Source organism: Dicentrarchus labrax, unplaced genomic scaffold (genome assembly GCF_905237075.1).
Source record: "Dicentrarchus labrax unplaced genomic scaffold, dlabrax2021, whole genome shotgun sequence".
Taxonomy (NCBI): Eukaryota; Metazoa; Chordata; class Actinopteri; family Moronidae; genus Dicentrarchus; species Dicentrarchus labrax.
In genome coordinates this window covers 20,866,144-20,887,618 of record NW_026136719.1, presented here as the reverse complement: position 1 = coordinate 20,887,618, position 21,475 = coordinate 20,866,144, and the positions used below count along the sequence as shown (strand labels likewise).

At 36.3% G+C, this 21,475-nt stretch overlaps 2 protein-coding genes across 2 annotated transcripts; both read right to left on the bottom strand.

Annotated features, from left to right (window-relative positions):
• Positions 1-31: 31 nt before the first annotated feature.
• mpc1 (mitochondrial pyruvate carrier 1) lies at positions 32-3,611 on the bottom strand. The gene is made up of 4 exons (XM_051380560.1): positions 3,409-3,611; positions 1,967-2,063; positions 1,471-1,603; positions 32-992 (listed from the first exon to the last, which is right to left on the bottom strand). The coding sequence occupies exons 1-4, from the start codon at positions 3,481-3,483 to the stop codon at positions 968-970; spliced, it is 330 nt and encodes a 109-aa protein (XP_051236520.1). The 5' UTR covers positions 3,484-3,611; the 3' UTR covers positions 32-967.
• A 5,841-nt stretch (positions 3,612-9,452) lies between these two features.
• Positions 9,453-21,475, bottom strand: LOC127352264 (globoside alpha-1,3-N-acetylgalactosaminyltransferase 1-like). The gene is made up of 11 exons (XM_051380524.1): positions 21,252-21,475; positions 18,549-18,590; positions 16,939-17,067; positions 15,654-15,686; positions 12,909-13,043; positions 12,615-12,723; positions 11,925-12,038; positions 11,527-11,643; positions 11,126-11,259; positions 10,780-10,857; positions 9,453-10,514 (listed from the first exon to the last, which is right to left on the bottom strand). Exons 1-11 carry the CDS (start codon positions 21,314-21,316, stop codon positions 10,367-10,369), a joined length of 1,104 nt encoding a protein of 367 aa, XP_051236484.1. The 5' UTR covers positions 21,317-21,475; the 3' UTR covers positions 9,453-10,366.

The following is a 21,475-nucleotide window of genomic DNA, read 5'->3' as shown; positions in this document are numbered from 1 at the left end:
AATGAAAAACAATGACTCACTCTGAACTGTGTTCAAGTTCATTATATCCAGTTTATTTTCACAAACCCAGAGGATCAAATCATTAATCAGGGAAAAGTAATGTGGATTATACAATGTCAATAAATTAATGTGAATGACATATGACAAAAACTCACAGTACATGTTTGGTCAGCACTGACAGAAGCAGCTTGTCTTGCCCAGTCATGGAGGACTATATGCTTTCATTCTGATTGTACAGCTGTACAGTGTGGGCAGCTTCACCACATAAAAAAAGACAAATGTATTTATTTTGTGTGAGTTAATCATCTGTTTAAATAATCATCATTCATTATGCTGTAAAAAAAACCATGTCAAATTGCATCTCTTGCTCCACAGCATAACAAACTAAAAGCTTTGCTCTGTAGGTGTGTGTCCTCTATGTTTAAGCAAAGGTTAATGAGTGAAAGTCCATATGCTAGGCCGGTGATAATTTGCCATGGTGTGGACATACTTGCACAAATGGACCTCAGGCTAAATTCTCTATGAAATACCATTAATATTTCAATTACTAAGCAGAAAAGAAAGTAATAAAAATATTAATGCTGATGACCTGAAGTTAGATGATTAGTAAATAAGGATTTATTCAGCCTAGTTTCAAAGTGCGCAACAGCCAATGGATCCAGTGAGCAAGGCATATAGCCTTCAGGCTTGTAAGCTGAGTGTACATTCACCCACATTATATTTTTGTGTGGCAGGTTGAATACTGCAAAAATCTAAAAATAAATTACAGCAGTTGACCTTCATTCTTGGAGGAAACTATCTGCACTGTTCTGTTTGTGTAGTAAAAAGTGACTAAAACTTCATAATGGTGATCTGTCAGGTTAGAAAATGGTGCCACGGTTTTAATCATCAATTAAGATGTTTAGATGTATGGGTTTTGATGTCCAGCTTTAGGAGTCTGCTGAAGCTGCATGGTGCCTCTCTGCCACTAGGATTTTATCTTCTTCTCCATGCTGAAATGATATAGAAACAGTCAGTGTGCATACAATTCTGTTTTATTCCTTCATTTAAAAACTTTTTTCTTTAACCTAGGTTTAATTATCCTAAATCTCCCTACCATATCACATTCTGAAGGCATGCTACTCCGAGTTTTCCTTTGAGAATATTGCTCTTAAGTTTAGTCATTGATGAAATGTTGATCTGGGTCAAAAGTCACGGTGGCAACATAAAGATCAGGTTGAAAATAACTGAAAAGACGCTAATATTTTTGGTCATTATTGTCATCACAAATAACATGCAAAAACAAAAAAGGAAGACCTGTTTTAAAAGTTAATGACAAAGCAAATGGTATAATAGTAGCCTACTAAGCCACCTACATAACATCACTGATATTTCTTAAGTGTTGCAAAGAACATGCAGTGGAATTATATTTTGATACCTGATCCGTTCATTATGACAACAGGGGGAAAAAATTAATACAATGTTGCTTACTTGTATTTGATGAGACGGCTTCCCTGGATTAGCTGTGCTGTCTCATTGGTCAAATGGCAAGCAAACAGTAGCCAGTTGCGTGGCTGCACCTTGTAAGCGAACCTCATGAAGAGCAGTGAATAGCAGGAAAGAGCTGAGAGGAGGGAGAAAACACATAGGGAATAGTTTTTATTACAGCAGAGTCTTCTCAGTAACCGCTTACTGCTGGACACTTCTTACTACTGCTCCACTTCTACTACTACATGCAACATAATGTCACCTAACTTAATTTCACACAAGAAAATAGATTATAGACTAACAGTACAAAGGTTTCATATATGGCTATCAGGAGAAGGAGAAAAATGGACAGCGCAATTGCAGTTTACTTCAAATAATCTCTTATTTCCCAGTAACCTTGAAAGTAAAAATTATAATTATAAACTTAACCCTTGTGCCCTGCATGTGCACATCTGGGTCAGATCAGATCAGTACATGTGTCTCTGTGTGTGTGTATTACCGAAGGTCATCCTGCCACTGATGATCTCAGGGCTCTTCTTCATATCTGTGAGGGCGGCTATAGGAAGACCCCAGTTTGCCACAGGACCCCAGAAATGCTGACACATACACACAAAGGGACAAAATATATTTTATTAGTATTGTGAATTCCATAATAAAGGATAGCCAACACACACTCTCAGGCAAATAATTGGTATGACTATATTGTACAGCACAAACGATTAAAGACAAACAAATTGAGACACAGACAGAAACAGACAGATGAATAAGTACTTACTGTGCTGTTGAATGTTTTCAGGGCCACATAGAAGAGAAGAGAACATCAATACAGATAAGTTAGACTGATATGAGCTAGGTCACAATAGTTACTGCAACCTAAAATACATCATGTGGTTGTTTCAGGCAATTCACAAATGACGAGAGGACTAGTACAATGTTAAGAACACAGGATCCACATTGCTTAATTGGGTTATAATAAATAAGGTCACATTTCAGTACCTCGATGAAAACATTTGAAACAAATGTGTCTTTTCTACGCACTGACAACAAAACACACCACCAAACAGACCCTTGTTTTGTCAGAAAGCCAAAGACACATCAGAAATGGTGCAAACGGTAAGATAAACCATCATAATGTGTCCCTCACCTACATCTAAAGTGCCTTTGTTTGACTTTCAGTTGAATTTCCAAACATTACAGATCATAGCTCCTCAAATATAAGACAGAGATAACAATTGTTATCTGTGACAAACGTAAGCAAACATGGCCTCTCGCGTCACTGTGTTATAATTTAACCTTTGCTCTGAATTGTAAGCATGTAGCCAGTCTGTTGCAAGTACACACACCACCAGAGCATTGTGTACACACTAACCTAAGTCCTGACACCTTGTCAGAAAGTAATGAAAGCAGTTCTCTCTGTCTGTCTTTGTTCTTAAAGCCATATTTGACACTGGCCACATAGAGGCAAAGAAAGAAGCTCCATGCAAGTCAATTAGAGCTTCTTACAAGTTATGACCCACTTAGGCTTACTTATTGTTTTCTGTGTGTTTCTACAGCAACTCACAACATATCCCTCCACAGGGGACTATATTTTAGTTTGGATAATGTTTTACAAACGACTCCATCCCTCCAATTACAGCCAGACTCTTGAAGTGGAGGAACAGCTTGGCTAACTGAGTGCTACCGACGAGGGCTACAGAAAGCACAGTCGTCCTTGAAAACTAGCGTTAGCAGAGAAAAACCACGCCAATGCTACAGATAGTAACACACACACTGTTATACATGTATCATGGGATTTTATTTTAAAACCCTGGCTGGACAGATCAGGACGTTAAATTCAGCCGGCGGGTGAATGTTATCCAGCTGTAACCTAATGACTCGACAAGCTAGCTACTTTAGCATACGAGCTAACAGATTATAATATAGCTAGTAGCTTCCTTATACATACCTCATCAAATATTCCCTGAACTCTTTGCTCTTCAGGTGGTCAATAGCTTTCCGTGCAATTGTCCCTGCCATGGTTTAACGATAGGATGGAGTCTGTTTTGGCCGAGAAAAGCACTCTTTCTGTGTTGAAGGGCGACTGACAGCTTAGCTCCGAGGACGACTGGTCAAATTCCCAACCACAACATTGGCGCTTTACGACACTGTCGCAACTACAGCGCAACCTCAGACGGCCGCCTCTGTGTAGGAATCATTAAATAGATAAGAGTTATAAATCTGTTAAGCAGGTGTGTGAATAAAGGAGTCCATGTTGCTAATGAGTCCCTGCTTCAAAGAGAGAAGTACAACAGTACAAAAACACAACAAAACGTCGTGCACACTCTGTATAGGCCATTAAGTATAGGCTACATTTAATCTGTTAATGTTGTTTTCTCAGCTGTTGTTTTTCTCATTTTATTCCTTTGATGCACATGCAAACCCCTTCTAAATCACAACATGGGTCAAAATGACCCGTATTCCTATGTTATTTCATGCATGGCTGACTTTTTCTTTGCTTTATCTTTGGAAATGAGTTTATTTCATCATTTAGTATTCTAAATATTCATTAAATATCTCGTTTGTGATTACCATTTTAGATTTTTCCCTTGTTACTTTATGAATAAAGTAAGTAACAGTTTTTGTATTTCTACATGTTAAGACACATTACCCATGTAGGCTACGCAAATTCGATAAAAAAAACAAAACAAAAAAAACAATCCCGTAAATTTCCACAGTGAATTGTTTGTAGAAATTTAAAGTAAAAAAGTAAAATAAAAATACGGATATTATGGTAATCAAAGGGTCCGTGTATGTTTTGGTCATTGGTTTTTCCTTTCAGAAACGGGTATTAAAAAACAGAAAACGAGTGGTTATTTGATTTTCCTTTTAAAATACAAAAATTAAAATTGAAATACAAGGCGTTTTTCTTTTTCATGGTCAAAAAGGGATGAGCGAAATTTAAAAAATTATTCGATTTTCATTTTCTATTTCATATAACAAAAAATAAAATCACTAGAAAACAGAAACGGAAAAAAGGCCTGTTGTTTCATATTCTGAGACCGGATGTTGTCATTTACAGGACGGTGCTGTGGAGAAGAAACAGTAGGCTAGTAGACTGCGGTCAATCCAGCCGTGAGTCCGATCTCCGTGGTCAAATCAGCCGCACTTAAATTCAGAGTGTACAAGTATTCTCAGCATTATGGTAAATGCGGAGAAACAGCGTATTTACTTCCGGTTTTCAAAATAAAGGTATTTAGAACAGTAAGCTATAATTAAAATATGTTACATTAAAGTGTTTCATGCGCCCCTGATGAATAAAAAAAAACTTTATATCAAGTATCTTTACTGCACCAGTGTGGAGAAATGCCGAAATAAAAGCCTCATATTTATGCCTCCAGAGATTGCATATTTGACCATATTTGAGGTACTGTAAAAACATATTGCTCAGTGTTTCCTGGCTATGGGTGAAGCATTTTCATTATACTTCAATAATGCTGCAGTAATCATGACAAAATTTCACACAAATGTTTAATAACATCTTGATAATATAAACACTAAACACTAAACACAAAATCCTACACAATTCTAATTTGTTTACTTTTCACACAAAATGCAATGCCAGTCCACATTCTTCTTATTTTGCAGCTCTGCTGTGTCCATTTGTAGGTAAAAGGGAAAAATAATTAGTTTTAACTTCAAAACACCATTGTACCTACTGTCTCTTCCTCACATATTATTTTTTATATTATTCAGTGTGACAGCTGTTGCAGGTGGTTCCACATACAGTTTACATTTTTACAGTAGCTCAAATATAAGAAAATATGGAATCTGGAAGTATAAATATGGGACTTTTATTCTTCAATTTCTCCACATTGGTACAGTAAAAATGCTTGATATTAAGTATACTTGTAGTCTCATATGTGTAAAAGTCAAATATACCATCAGTAGCCAGGAAACACTGAGCAATATGTTTTTACAGTACCTCAAATATGGTCAAATGTGCAATCTCTGGAGGCATAAATATGAGACTTTTATTTTGGCATTTCTCCACACTGGTGCAGTAAAGATACTTGATATAAAGTGTTTTTTTATTCATCAGGGGCGCATGAAACACTTTAATGTAACATAGCCTATTTTAATTATAGCGTACTGTTCTAAATACCTTTATTTTGAAAACCGGAAGTAAATACGCTGTTTCTCCGCATTTACCATAATGCTGAGATTACTTGTACACTCTAAATTTAAGTGCGGCTGATTTGTCCACGGAGATCGGACTCACGGCTGGATTGACCGCAGTCTACTAGCCTACTGTTTCTTCTACACAGCACCGTCCTGTAAATGACAACATCCGGTCTCAGAATATGAAACAACAGGCCTTTTTTCTGTTTCTGTTTTCTGTTTTCTAGTGATTTTATTTTTTGTTATATGAAATAGAAAATGAAAATCGAATCATTTTTTTAATTTCGCTCATCCCTTTTTGACCATGAAAAAGAAAAACGCCTTGTATTTCAATTTTCATTTTTGTATTTTAAAACGAAAATCAAATAACCACTCGTTTTCTGTTTTTTAATACCCGTTTCTGAAAGGAAAAACCAATGACCAAAACATACACGGACCATACACGGACCTCAAAGGCACTACCAGTAGTGAATGCGGGTTATGTTTGACCCATGGTCCGTGTATGTTTTGGTCATTGGATTTTCCTTTCAGAAACGGGAATTAAAAAACAGAAAACGAGTGGTTATTTGATTTTCGTTTTAAAATACAAAAATTAAAAATGAAATACAAGGCGTTTTTCTTTTTCATGGTCAGAAAGGGATGAGCGAAATTAAAAAATGATTCGATTTTCATTTTCTATTTCATATAACAAAAAATAAAATCACTAGAAAACAGAAACAGAAAAAAGGCCTGTTTTTTCATATTCTGAGACCGGATGTTGTCATTTACAGGACCGTGCTGTGTAGAAGAAACAGTAGACTAGTAGACTGCGGTCAATCCAGCCGTGAGTCCGATCTCCGTGGTCAAATCAGCCGCACTTAAATTTAGTGTACAAGTATTCTCAGCATTATGGTAAATGCGGAGAAACAGCGTATTTACTTCCGGTTTTCAAAATAAAGGTATTTAGAACAGTAAGCTATAATTAAAATATGTTACATTAAAGTGTTTCATGCGCCCCTGGTGAATAAAAAAACACTTTATATCAAGTATCTTTACTGCACCACTGTGGAGAAATGCCAAAATAAAAGTCTCATATTTATGCCTCCAGAGAGCATATTTGACCATATTTGAGGTACTGTAAAAACATATTGCTCAGTGTTTCCTGGCTACTGATGGTATATTTGACTTTTACACATATAATACTACAAGCATACTTAATATCAAGCATTTTTACTGTACCAATTTGGAGAAATTCAACAATAAAAGTCCCATATGTATACCTCCAAGTGGCATATTTTCATATATTTGAGCTACTGTAAAAACACTTGGCTCAATAATTCCTGGCTATGGATGGTATATCTTACTTCTACACATCTAAGACTACAAGTATACTTAATATCAAGCATTTTTACTGTACCAATGTGGAGAAATTAAAGAATTAAAGTCCCATATTTATACCTCCAGATTCCATATTTTCTTATATTTGAGCTACTGTAAAAATATAAACTGCATGTGGAACCACCTGCAACAGCTGTCACACTAAATAATATAAAAAATAATATGTGAGGAAGAGACAGTAGGTACAATGGTGTTTTGAAGTTAAAACTAATTCTTTTTCCCTTTTACCTACAAATGGACACAGCAGAGCAGCAAAATAAGAAGAATGTGGACTGGCATTGCATTTTGTGTGAAAAGTAAACAAATTAGAATTGTGTAGGATTTTGTGTTTCGTGTTTAGTGTTTATATTATCAAGATGTTATTAAACATTTGTGTGAAATTTTGTCATGCATTACTGCAGCATTATTGAAGTATAATGAAAATGCTTCACCCATAGCCTGGAAATATTGAGCAATATGTTTTTACAGTAGCTCAAAAATAAGAAAATATGCCACATGGAGGTACAAATATGGACTTTCATTGTTGAATTTCTCCAAATTGGTACAATAAAAATGCTTGATATTAAGTATACTTGTAGTCTTAGATGTGTAGAAGTCAAATATACCATCAGTAGCCAGGAAACACTGAGCAATATGTTTTTACCTCAAATATGGTCAAATATGCAATCTCTGGAGGCATAAATATGAGACCTTTATTTTGGCATTTCTCCACAGTGGTGCAGTAAAGATACTTGATATAAAGTGTTTTTTTATTCACCAGGGGCACACAACACTTTAATGTAACAAATTTTAATTATAGCTTACTGTTCTAAATACCTTTATTTTGAAAACCGGCGGTAAATACGCTGTTTCTCCGCATTTACCATAATGCTGAGAATACTTGTACACTGTAAATTTAAGTGCGGCTGATTTGACCACGGAGATCGGACTCACGGCTGGATTGACCGCAGTCTACTAGTCTACTGTTTCTTCTACACAGCACCGTCCTGTAAATGACAACATCCGGTCTCAGAATATGAAACAACAGGCCTTTTTTCTGTTTCTGTTTTCTAGTGATTTTATTTTTTGTTATATGAAATAGAAAATGAAAATCGAATATTTTTTTAAATTTCGCTCATCCCTTTCTGACCATGAAAAAGAAAAACGCCTTGTATTTCAATTTTAATTTTTTGTATTTTAAAACGAAAATCAAATAACCACTCGTTTTCTGTTTTTTAATTCCCGTTTCTGAAAGGAAAATCCAATGACCAAAACATACACGGACCGACCCATGTAGCGGGGCAGTGATAATTGAAATTATTCCTACAAAGTAAAAACGAAAAGAAAAATCAAAATCCGGGTTTGTGAAAATCAAAAACAAGTTGATTGGGCAGTACCTGGAATACTGAATGATGAAATTAATTTATTGCAAAGATACAGAAAATACAAACTCAGCCGGGTTACTTTTGACCCATGTTTGTGAAAGGGTTAATCGAGGTGCCATACTATTTGAGTTGACAAAAAACAGTAGAAAGCCATGTTTTTCATTTACCCAGAATGATAGCATTACAAGAATTATTGGCAAGGAAACATTAATCTCCACCCCACAAACCACAAGATACAACATCGCATCATATACAGTAATCTGCACAACTATGCATTTTCATCTTCATAAAACTTGTTGCTTCAACTCTTTTACATGTTTGCCCCCAGAATTTGCTGGTTTTTAGTGGAAGCTATTCTTCTTCTTCTTCTTCTTCTTCTTCTTCTTCTTCTTCTGCAGTGTTTCCTGACTGTAACATAACCCCAAAGTATGATAGAACGGCCACCATGCTTAACAGTTGGGGAGGTGGGTTTTTCATTAAACGCTGCTCCTTTTTTCTCCAAACACCCCTTTACTAATTGTGGCCAACGAGTTCTATTTTAACTTCATCAGTCCACAGCACTTGTTTCCAAAACATTAGATTTTATGATGTGGATGCAGGTAAGGTTTTCTTCTACTGACTCTTCCATAAAGGTTTTGTTAGCATCAGTAGCTCTGGGCAGTGGAACTCCAGAGTCTGCTAAATCTTCCTGCAGTTTTTATTTTATTTTGCAGGGTTTTGATTTGCCTTTCTGACCAGCATACGGGCAGTTATCTCCGAGAGCTTTCTTAGTCTTCCAGATCTCATCTTGACCTCTGCAGTTCCCCTAAACTGTCATTTCTTAATTACATTTCACACTGCGGAAACTGCAAGCTGACCACGCTTTGCTGTCTCTTGTAGCCTTCTTCTGCATGGTGGGCATCAAGATGCATCAATAACTTTCATTTTCAGAGTCTTACACAGCTGCTTAGAGGAACCCATGGTTGGTGAGTGTTTGTAAAGCTTTGAAATTGGCACCAAGTGACACTTCCTAATCACAATTGTTGACATGCCTCAGGCCTAGGGAGGTCTGAGACCTTGTAAAAATAATGTGAGACTGCAGAACTCTTAGGTTGGTCAAACTTTTGCACATGCCACATTAGTATTTTTATTTTTGTTCAATTTGTGAAATAAAATGAAACAATGCATTGATGTTTGCTGCAAATATACTCTCAAGAGACTGTGTTCACATCTTTAAAAAAATAAAATAAAAATCAGTAAAATGTGTTATTTGTCGAGGTGTGGCCAAACATTTGCATATAACTGTATATCTACCCAAAATAGGTGTAAATACAGTGAGAATGAGAAATTACTGTAAATAGTGTTTACTGTCTTAATTACAAAAGTCACAAGCATGGTCTATAATGTAAATCTTTCCAACACTTTCTTTATAGCTTAAATTCAATATAAAATTGTGAACAACGTAGAAGTGAACATACAGCATGATGTGTGTGTGTCTGCTGTTATGTTTCAACCTTTTTTTTTATCATCAGTCGGATACTGAGGTATTGAATTTGCAACTAGTTGTGCTCCACGAATAAACTTGAACAAACTAATTTGCTTTTTAAGTCCCAGAGAATCCAGGGAACGCGAGCTCACACTAGGGGGCAGTATGGCAGCTTACATGTACATCTTAGAAAAGCAAGAAAATGAAGGCTGCAGAGTTTACCATAAAAATCATTTTTTTTCTGTGTTCTATACTTTACAAAAAAACAAAACATAGATGATGTGTAGGAAGTGTAAGTAAGCTATAATTGATGCTGAGGCATCCTTAAACCCAAAACAAAGAAAAGCAAGAGTGATTAAGCAGAGTTGAAGAACCCCATGCTATAAAACATGAACATTTCATCTTGTATAAATCATACAGGGGACCAAGATTTAAATCCACTTATTTGATATTTCTTTAAACCCTTCATTTTTACTTTATGACTATATGATAGGCCATAACATATACCATTGTCCTGGATATCATTGACTTGACATCACTGTCCACCATTGGGCCGCACTTCTGCATAGTTCTTGACCACCTGAGAGATCCTGACGAGTTTAATGTCTGCTGGTATCTTATCATAGTCTGACCACAGGTACTCTGGAGATAGCACCTTGGTTGGTTTGTTGTACAACAGGTACCTGCATGACAGAGAGACAGGGAGATTAACTATGCATCTCAGGAATACTGTAGATAAGATGTAAATTGTCCTCTTACAGAAGAAAAGAAACTTAAATCTAATCAACTGAAGTAGTTCAAGAAAAAAAGGAAATAGAAAAGCCTGTAAATAGAAAGAAATTAAGATGTTCTTAATCTATATAGCAGGTTGGATTCTATTCAAATTTTTACAAAAAAGGTGAAGTAGGAAAAGCACTGAAAATGAGCGAATGAATTGTGGTACTGTACTTGTTGAGGTGACTCTCTTCCTGCCACACAGCTTCAATGTTGTTCTTGGAGTCCTCCTCTGATTGTGTGTAGCAGTATCTGAAAAAATAAGTCATGTTAAGTTAAATGAGTAAAATTTAGTAATGAAACAAACAAAACTTTGTAGCATTCATCTAAAAATGGGCTTGCTGAACCGTCAGCTTTGGACAAAAAAAATAGTGTAGTGACTACGCTGTTTTTACCAGTCCAGTATCTAAATGCCCACCACATTGTCAGCTCTTGCTTTGTCCAATCATTACCATCTCTTTGCGTGGGACATTGACCTTTAGCATGAAAGTAACTTAAAAGATAATTTGATTTTGGTTACTTGACTAGCTTGTACATGTCCTCCAGGTATCCACCCCAGACAGCAGCAGTGTAGTAGTAGTCTCCTTCACCAATAGGAATGTAGGCCTTGGACTTGGGCCGACGCTCATATGGAAAGACATCCCTTTTTGTATTCTGTGAAAGAAAAAGAAAATAAGGATTACCAGTGATGAGAGGCTATAGCTGATACCTGTGAGGCCAGTTAATACTATGACTGACTATAAAATGAGGCAATATCATTCAAAAAATAACTGTTGTATCCTTATAGGTGAATTAATGAAAACATACAATGTAAGGACAAAACAAATCTTAAAATACATCACATTACAAAATAATTAAGATAAAATAAGTAAAAACCTCCATAAAGTTGAAATGAATATACTGTAGGAAAAAGAGTAAAACCTTGTAGTAGCCACGGTGAAGCACAGCCGACAGCCGACTGAGGGACTCGGCCCCAAAACGGTTGTGGAAGACACTGTCAATGTCCATCATAAAAAGATAGTCTGCTTCATCACGAATCTGAAAGCATTACAGATGAGATGTGAGACTACCGGTACATGCATCATGGAGAGACTCAATTGGATAAAATAATATGTGATTAAACAACATAACCAATAAAAAAATAAAACAGTATTCTATTTTTATGCAGCTGGTGATGAATCATTTTTTTGGGTCTTGTTTGAAACACATGTTGTTGACTAACAAGTAAAAAACTGAACAGCAAGGATTTTACATCAGTTGTTGTAACCAAATGAAAAAGCCAAAGCTGTCTTGTTACTGTCAATGGTTTCACTTCTTACCCTTTTTTCAATGGTGATGGTGGCCCATTTCATCCTGCCAAGTACTACTTCCTGCCAGCGGGTGGCACTGGGGATATTGACCACTGATATCTTCCGGCCCTTACCCAGTTGAATCTGTCCAGTCAAATAAATAAAATTGAACACTGATGTCTTGCCTTTGTCACAACCCCACCTTGTTCCTAACAAACATTATGTTGCTGTCTTGTTTATCTAAATAACCAGATCTCTGAGAATTATGCTGGCAGCACTTTTATTCTACTCTGACTGTCTGTGTGTCGTGCCCCCGGGTTCGAGTCTGTTCCTGCGACATAAACTTTGGTTAGTTTGGTGCGTTTGTAGTCAAAACAAAGTGGAGAAAAATGTTATATAAAAATATTACCAATTAATCCAAATTAAAAATGAATACTTTCTTATAGTCATTGTGCTATTTTTCTTTCTAATACTTGGTTGTTACAGCCTTAGTAAATCTCTCTCTCAACCAGCAACTTAACAGTGTTGTATTAGGCCTGCCAGTTCTTGTCTGAACCTTTAATTAAGATTATCAGTTACACCTGCTGTGAAAAGTATTGTTATTCATGTAGTGTAATAATGAAGAAACATTACGTTGCAGCATGTATTGTTAAATGTTCAGCTGTGTAGCAGTGCCAAGCACAAAGCTACTTTCATACATATTAATAAACAACAACTCACTTTGGGAACTTCTTGTTCATTGTCTGTGAAGATGTAGTAAGTGACTCTGAAGTCAACAAGAAAGTACTTTTCACCCGACTCCAGGAAGCCCTTCAAGAAACGTGTGTATCTGTTCGAATAGAAAGAAGGATGATCAGTTGATATAAGATATGAAAGACAAATAACATAAGACAAATAAAACAATATTGAAGATAATTTATTAAGGTTTACAAGATTTAAGATTTCAGCATGATGCAGTGGGTCAGGTCAAACCTCTCTCCTGCAATGTCCTGTGAGAATATGCTGTGTACTTACTTGCCAACAGCAAACACCACCACAGCAACTCTTGGGTCCATTATCTTATAAATAGCATCGATAACGACTGGATCAAAGGTTCCCTCCCAAACCAGAGGGGCATTCCAGTTTGTCACTGAGTTCACATCAGTGCGTCTGGGGAGAACAAAAACATTGTGATATCGAAGATCTTAGCATTAAACAATTACCCTCCATTATATGCTACATTCTTGTCTAATTGTAGCTTTTGTGCATGTTGTTTAGGTGTTGTGTAGGTTCTGTTTCATCGGAGGCGTCTCTCACCATGATACATTTGCAAAATAAACATTTCTCTACTCCTTTTTTCTTGCACAACTTGATGATTCTTTTGACCTCAAACATTACGTCCCAATCAGCCACACTCTCTGCATCGCTCTCTATTCTTCTCTCCAGCCCCTGCTCAATTCTCCCAGGCCATGTACTTTCCTCCAACTCCCTAGACCTGCCATCCTCAGACTCCTCCTCAGTCCTCAGACTTTCCCTCTTTTTCTAACCCCCTGAATGCACACACACCTATTCCCAGTTCTCATCAGTCCTGCTGTCACCTGAGCTTTTCCATCCATCTCCTCACCAGCCACTCACTACATATACCAGTGGAATACCTTTGTTCCTTCCTGCCAGATTACTAAGAATAATTTAGAATGTAGAAACTATAGTTTTTCCCATCTTTCAGGCCTTTGCCTTCCAGTCTTACTTATCTGTCTATAGGTTTTTACTTGGAATTCTGTTACCCGTTTCCCCAGCTCGTTTTACTGTCTGCCTGTTTTGGTCTTGTAAGCCTGGGGCCATTTTCACAAACATTGTGAATGTACTCAGAGAGCTCCTAACGCCTAACGAAACCGAACTAAGTGGTGTGCTTTGTCTGTCTGTCTGTCAAACTCTAGCAAGGAGTCCTAGCATAGTGATTAAGAACATTCTCAGAGCAACCTTTACTTTAGTGAGGAACATCTATGTTGAATAAATTGTAAGCCATTTAGTTTGAAAACACAGACATACTTGTACAGTAGCCTATTTAGATTGCTAAGTTTAGTTTCTATGCTTCAGACCCTCGCATTCTCCTTAACTCATGTCTACATTGTGTTACCTGTTTTACCTGCCTCACTGCTTGTCTTACTGTCAGCATGATTTGTACTTGTGGCCATTTTCCAAAAAAATTTGAATGTTCTCTGAGAGCTCATAACTTAGCCAAACAAGTGTGCAGGAGAAACTATGGTGGCCAGGAAACTCGCAAAAAATGCAAGAGATACTATCTTTTTGCCCCAGAACTCAGGACAGTGTGTAACTGTGTTAGAGTGACTCTCAAATAGGGATAAAGGGACATTGCCTACGACGTTTCACTCGTTTGAGCCTTAACATATTGGTGTATGTGAGTGTTAGTGAGGCCATTTATAGGTGCTGAATAAACTTTACAGGAAGACAAGATCATATCACCATCACCAGCACAAGACCTTGTCTACAGTGTTTGGTTTCGCTGTTCTTGGCTTCAACATGGCGGCTGTGGCTCAGAGGCAGAGCGGGTCATTCCCTAATCGGAAGGTTGTGGGTTTGATCCCTGGCTCTTGGTGCCACATGTCAAAGTATCCTTGAGGAAGATACTGAACCCCAAATTGCTCCTGAATACCATGCATTGGTGTGAGAAGGTGTATGAATGTTAGTTTCTGTTTGATGGACTTTGCCATCACTTAGTGAATGTGTGTGAAAGGGTGAATGTGGCACGTAGGTAACAAAAACACAATGATTCCTATATTCAGGTGATTATACACTAATAAAAAACTATGAATATTACATTCCATTTATGTCAAGGACACTTTCCATGGTTCTGAAACAGTGGAGGAGATTGATAGACAGACAGACAAAGCACGCCACTTAGTTTGGTTTCTTTTTGTGGCTGTAAATATGGCTTTTGTCACTAATTCCATTTCACCCTGGGGGAAACAGAGAGAGAGAGAGAGAGAGAGAGAGAGAGAGAGAGAGAGAGAGAGAGAGAGAGAGAGAGAACTGTAAGCCGCAGAAAGATGTTTCTGTGCCTGATATTATGCAAAGTAGCCTACGTGCTAGTGAAAAGAAATGTCTCATTGTGTTATTTTTTTTCATTTGTTTACATACTCACAGATCAGATGATAATGTTGATCTGAACTAAGCAGCGTGCATTGTCTCTCTATTAAAACCGTCCAATCCGTTTCAGAACCATGGAAAGACATTCATCAAACAATGAGCAAATAAACACGCAAAATTAACATACATTTATTATTAAGATTTAATTCAAGAACCTTAATGGATAAAAATAAAATAGCTATAACCTGTGACTCAAAAATGAAAAAGATTTTCTCCCAATGTCTCAAAGTTGACTTTCAGGAGAGCGCTTTTCTCCAACTCCCCAGACCAGCCATCCTCCAGTTGTCATATGTCCCCGCCCCCCGAAAGACAAAATGTCATTCACACCCTGCTTAGGAACTTCTTTTAAGGGCTTATCTGCTTTGTGAACAACTTTCATCTTTACCAGAATCTAGTCTTAAATACTAAGAAAATGTCATAATTCTAAAAAGTTTCTTAAAGTTTCAACACTAGGAGAAACTCTTTGTAGTAGGACACTTTATTAATACAACCCCAAGACTTTATTTTGTTGATAAATCATTGAACTGATCTTGTTTGCCAGCTGTCATGAGTCCCTTAAAACATGCGATAAGAGTGCCAAAGTCATGTAGGACTAATGTTTTAACAGCTTACCCTTGCTGTGTGCTTGGCTGAGCATATTTCAGTCTGGAAAAGAAGAAATCAAATTTAACTTTATTATTAAAAAGAGGAAATACAGGGTAAATACAGTACAAAGAGATACAGAAAACACATATAGTAAAACATTATATAAAATAAAGGCAGACAACAATTTTTATTAAAAGATACTATTCCAACGTATTGTCTATCCCAGGCAGGATACACCCGGGCAGCGTGGCACGTGCAAGAAGGACATTTTTTTTTCTGAAGCAAAAATGCTAACCTTGATAATATACAGATATTTGTGGGAGGCTTTTTGCCTTCAATCAATAGTTCAGCTCAAGGTAGACATAAACTGGGAAAGAGAGAGGGGATGACACGCAGCAAAAGGTTCACAGGTCGGACTTGAACCCATGGCTCCAGCAGCAAAGACTCTTGGTACATGATAGGCCATAGTGATGGGACGGTTGCAAACGATCTGGCTTCCCCCCCCTTTTTTTTCAGTTAAAGCTGCGTGATTGGTCAAGATGTGTGGCGGTGTCTGTGTATCTACACTGAAGGGGGGGAGGGGTTACAGACACACACGGCACAGTAAGCACACGAACAGGTGTGAGGGAGACGTGAGAGAGTGAGAGAACTTGGCGCTACATAGACAGAGACAACACACTGGAAAGGGGAGGAAAATTAGTGACAGGAAACGTACTAAAGTTTGGACACATTTTAATGTGATAGACAGTTCACAGGCAGAGTGTAGACTGTGCAAAGTTAAACATTTAATATCGAGCAGCTTTTTGTCTAATTGAGATCCATGTTGAGTATATTGATAAATACATATAAATAATAAACATTTGATATAATGTATGTATTTACATTAGTAATTAGTTTTACACATAATTTGGTAATAAATTAATTTAAGCAACAAAAAATCTGAGGAGCCACTTGGGAGCCGAGCCAAAGGAACCGGTTCTCTAAAAAGAGCCGGAATTCCCATCACTAGTAGGCCAGGTGAGTTACCAGGGAACCCAATGGGCCAAACAATTTAGTTTTGTGGTAATATCCAGGGAATTAGGTCTGGCAGTTAATGCAGCAGATGTGCAATATGTTTTCACAGAGTAACAACAAAAGGCCGGAAAATGCTTCTCCCTTTTCATATTCTTGTCATGTTGTACTTTTATGGTCGAGTGTAGATTGTTTATTAACAGGGCAAAGGTGTGAACCAGAGTCATGGGAAGTGTAAATGGAAAGTTGTATATGACCTAGCTGTTCCTCTTTGTAAGTCAAAAATAAAGTGGATACTCACCCATTTTGCATTTTTAGTTCTGTGATCTTCCATTTGTTGTTTGGGCACTCTTTCATCTCTACAACCTTCAGTGCATGTGTTAAATCGTTCACCTCTGGCTCAGGGTTAGCATCACATGGCTGGCAAAAGCTTAAAAGGAAACACACAATATTTATTAATAATATGACAATGTTTAACTCATAAAATGGATGATGAAATTAAAAAAAAGCTGTATGGTTTAATAAAATCCCATCTTTATTTCTGGGCGGTGACTGCAGCCATTGGAGTCTGAGTTTTAATTTGAATAGTTGGTAACACTTTATAATGAGTACACACTATTGAGCATTTGTTAAGCATGAATAAATAATGAAATCATCATTTATAACGCATGAATACACATTAGTATGTAGTTTATAAACACAGTTAAAAAAAATGTATTCATCATTGATAAGCACATTAGTTATGGATTAGTAAATACTGAATTCATCATTTATAAAGCATGTTTCTGCTGTAAATAGTCATTACTATGAGGTTTATAATCACAGTTATAAATGTTTTACTCTTCATTGTACTGTACATTTCTGCATGCACTTGCACATCCACTATTCAGACATGTATTAATGATTAGTGACTGTGTTAGCAGATGTTCTATAAAAACTCACAACAAATTATTTTTCTAATGATGGCCTATAAACAGTTATTAATGCAGGAATTCACAGTTACAAAGCACTTACTACTCGTTAATTTAGTATCGTGCGCGAGCTCATCTAAAGTGAGCACTATCTATGGCTTATTAAGCATTTACAAATGAGATATAAAGGCTGACAATGCCTCGAGAGATATAAAGGCTGACAAGCTCAACGTACATGTCCCAAACAGATAAGATCACAACAATAGCAAGTCTTCATAAACCACCCTTGTTCGTCTTCATACAATATGTTGGGGAGTTGCAGTAAATATCAATACAATATGTTCTATATCCCTTTGTGTTGTGTCTCTTCTTCGTCTGTTAAGATAACTGAACATTTTCTGAGTCTCGAGGCATTGCCAGCCTTTATATCTCATTTGTAAATGCTTAATAAGCCATGGATAGTGCTCACTTTAGATGAGCTCGCGCAAAATACTAAATTAACGAGTAGTAAGTGCTTTGTAACTGTGAATTCCTGCATTAATAACTGTTTATAGGCCATCACTAGAAAATTAATTTGTTGTGAGTTTTTGTAGAACATCTGCTAACACAGTCACTAATCATTAATACATGTCTGAATAGTGGATGTGCAAGTGCATGCAGAAATGTACAGTACAATGAAGAGTAAACCATTTATAACTGTGATTATAAACCACATAGTAATGACTATTTACAGCAGAATGATGCTTTATAAATGAAATTCAGTATTTACTAATCCATAACTAATGTGCTTATCAGTGATGAATAAAACATTTTTATCTGTGTTTATAAATTACATACTAATGTGTATTCATGCGTTATAAATGATGAATTCAGTATTTATTCATGCTTAACGAATGCTTAATAGTGTGTACTCATTATAAAGTGTTACCGTTAGGGTAATGCTCTGTTATAATTCATGCATTTGAATTGATACATTCTCTCTGTCCTACAGAAACCTTACCTGAAGGATGCGACATCATGTCCTGAGTAGATATAGATGGCCCTGTGAAGACACACAAATATAAGTAAACAATGTGTAAAACTAATACAGTGGTAGTTACAAGCTTTCCATATCGGAGTGTACTGATCAGTAATTAAACATGTTTTTTGTTGCTTTTGTAGTGTACAGTGGATTGATATTAGCATACTTATGTGGTGTTATGACAGTAGAAAAAAATATATATAAATCTGGTAACATGCTTTGATGTGTATTTACAATACATATTTGTGTTAAGTAAATGGTTCTTTATGTAGAAAGGTGACTTGTTAGAGGAGCAGTCTTCTGGAGCCCCAGAACTGATTAAATGCGTAGCTCAAGGTTATCAGTCAAAATCATGTGATCACATGCATAAATAATTATATTAGTTAAATAATAAAAAGTGCAATAAATAGCTTTATACTCAGGGCATTAAAAAACTCAAAAACTAATCTTCTATTTATCTTTTAGTAGCTCATGTTTTATTTCAACTTTTTAATTTTCCTATTTCCCATAATTCATTTATATTATTGCTGAACTATCAGTAATCAGTGACCCCTCTGATAATGTTTTACTGTCTTTTGTCAATTTAAGGGCTCCATATAGACTGCCATACAGCACAAAATGGAAATGGATATTAGGACCCCAGGGATGCAGATCAAATAATGCAGTTAGTTACTAGTGGGTTAGCCAAATTGAAATTGGGTCTCCAGCCAGGCGACTAAACTAAATAACCGTAACAGTAAACTAAACAATAGCAAAATATTGATGATAATTGAATAATCATCAATAACATTAACTGTGCATCTTGAAAATCCCTTAATTTTCAGTGCCTCTTTGTACCCAAGGCCTGACCAGAGATGGCTGCCTATTTGGATGCCATTAAGTCACTGAACTACCAAACGGTTGATTCGATCATTGGCACAAACTGTTCTCTCATCACCACATTTTACCTCAATGCAAAATAGATCATGGGTTTTATGTTTTCCTTCTATGATGCACCACATAACGGCCCTGATGGTAATCTTGTAAATGAGTTGTAAATGAGCCCGTATACACATTCCCCTTTGTGATCTGAACAACCCCACCATCATTTTCTTTATGTTCATAAGGAAAGACTGCTCTGGTGTGTTAAATGTGAGAGACAATCCACACCCAGAGTAAATTAATACATACAAATAAAACCTAAAAAACAAAGTAAGCTCAATTAAACCCAGTGTTAATAATATAGTCTGTGATTAATAATCAATGCTGTCTTTAGGCTACCATCCATGGCCATTTGACCGTCTTATGAATAATTTATATCTTTGGCAGAAATAAAATGACTTTCTAGTTGTATCTTTTAACAAGGCTCCAGTTTGGAACAAGTTAAGCAATTCAACTGATGATGAATCACATTCAACCACCATCACAGCTAATTTTCCACTAATTTTATAGGATCTCAACCAGCTCTATTTAGCTCAAAATAGGCTGCTACACTGGGTCTTCTTTGTCCATGCTGTTTTGGTACTATTGATATGTATAACATGGTTCCAAAAGAAGTTAACTACACTCCTGTTTGCTAGTGTTCATGAGGCCATGTTACTGGCTTTTTTCAGCTTCGGAATATACACGCCAAAAGCATACACATAAAAAACTTTACGTGGTTAAACATTGCTTAAATTTTCCTGTGCCAAACGAACTACTTTTTACGTGGGACATTCATTTACAGAGCTACTGCAGAACACTTCTTACAAAATCTGTTTCCTCATGCATTTATTCAAATGATTAAATGTAAAGTGTAAAGATAAACTGTGATACTATTATGAATTATTATTATTGTTTAATCCTGTAATAATCACTAATAATAATTCAATTATTCCATTACTTCACTTGCTTGATGTGTACCATAATAGATAAATAACTGTAACCGCCATGAAACGTTAGGTATAGAACTTCTTCATTCAAGTTTTATTTTAAAAAGAAAGAAAAAAAAGTAAAACGTACTCAGTTTATCTGAAGGACATTTACGGCTGTCTCTGTGCAAAGCTAACTATACCTTCAAATAGGGTGGGACCTGCTTTGAAAATGCAAGGAGTAGAAAAGTACAGATATTTGTGTAAAAATGTTATGAGAAAAATATGTAAAGCCTGAAAAAACTATTTAAGTACAGTAATGAAGTATTTGTACTTTGTTAATTCCCACCTCAGATCAAATTCTGCTTAGGGCCCCATAAATGTTTGGACCGGCCCTGACTTCCACTACTACATTTCTAACATATTTGGGATGCTCAACATTTCATGTGGTAGATAACTAGACTAAAATCTTATGATGGTAATTTTTTTACATTAAAGCCTTAAATAAATAGCCAAAAACTATAGGATATTTAAAAACAAACACTTTGCACTGTGTCTATAATATTTTGCTGCTGTCTGAGGTTTCTGTTCTGTCCTTTTGTAATAAACCTTGCAAGTCTATCGTGTATATAAATGCAACTGTTATTCTTACTGCAAAAAAATATCATCCTAAAAGAAAAAGAAACGGTTAGCAGACTAAAATAAGAGTCTTCAGAACCAGTCTTATTCAGAAACTTCATAGGCCTGAACCTTCCCATTATATAGGACTATGTGTGTGTATATAGATATACTGTATACCAAGTGTCACACTTGGAACTATAATATAAAGAAGTACAAAAGATAAAAGTCTTACCCCAGAACGACGAAAATAAAGGCAAAACTAACCAAAACATGGACCTTGGAGACGTTACGCAACATATCCCCCCTCTGGCTAATTGCAGACTATTGTCTGATCAAACTGTATTTGTAACTGCTGCAAAAAAGAGTCCAAATTGGAAGCTTATTTCCAATGTAATCCAGGCAGTGCACTGAGTACTTTTAACGCACAGGTGGAGTTTCTTCTTGTGCATGAAGTAC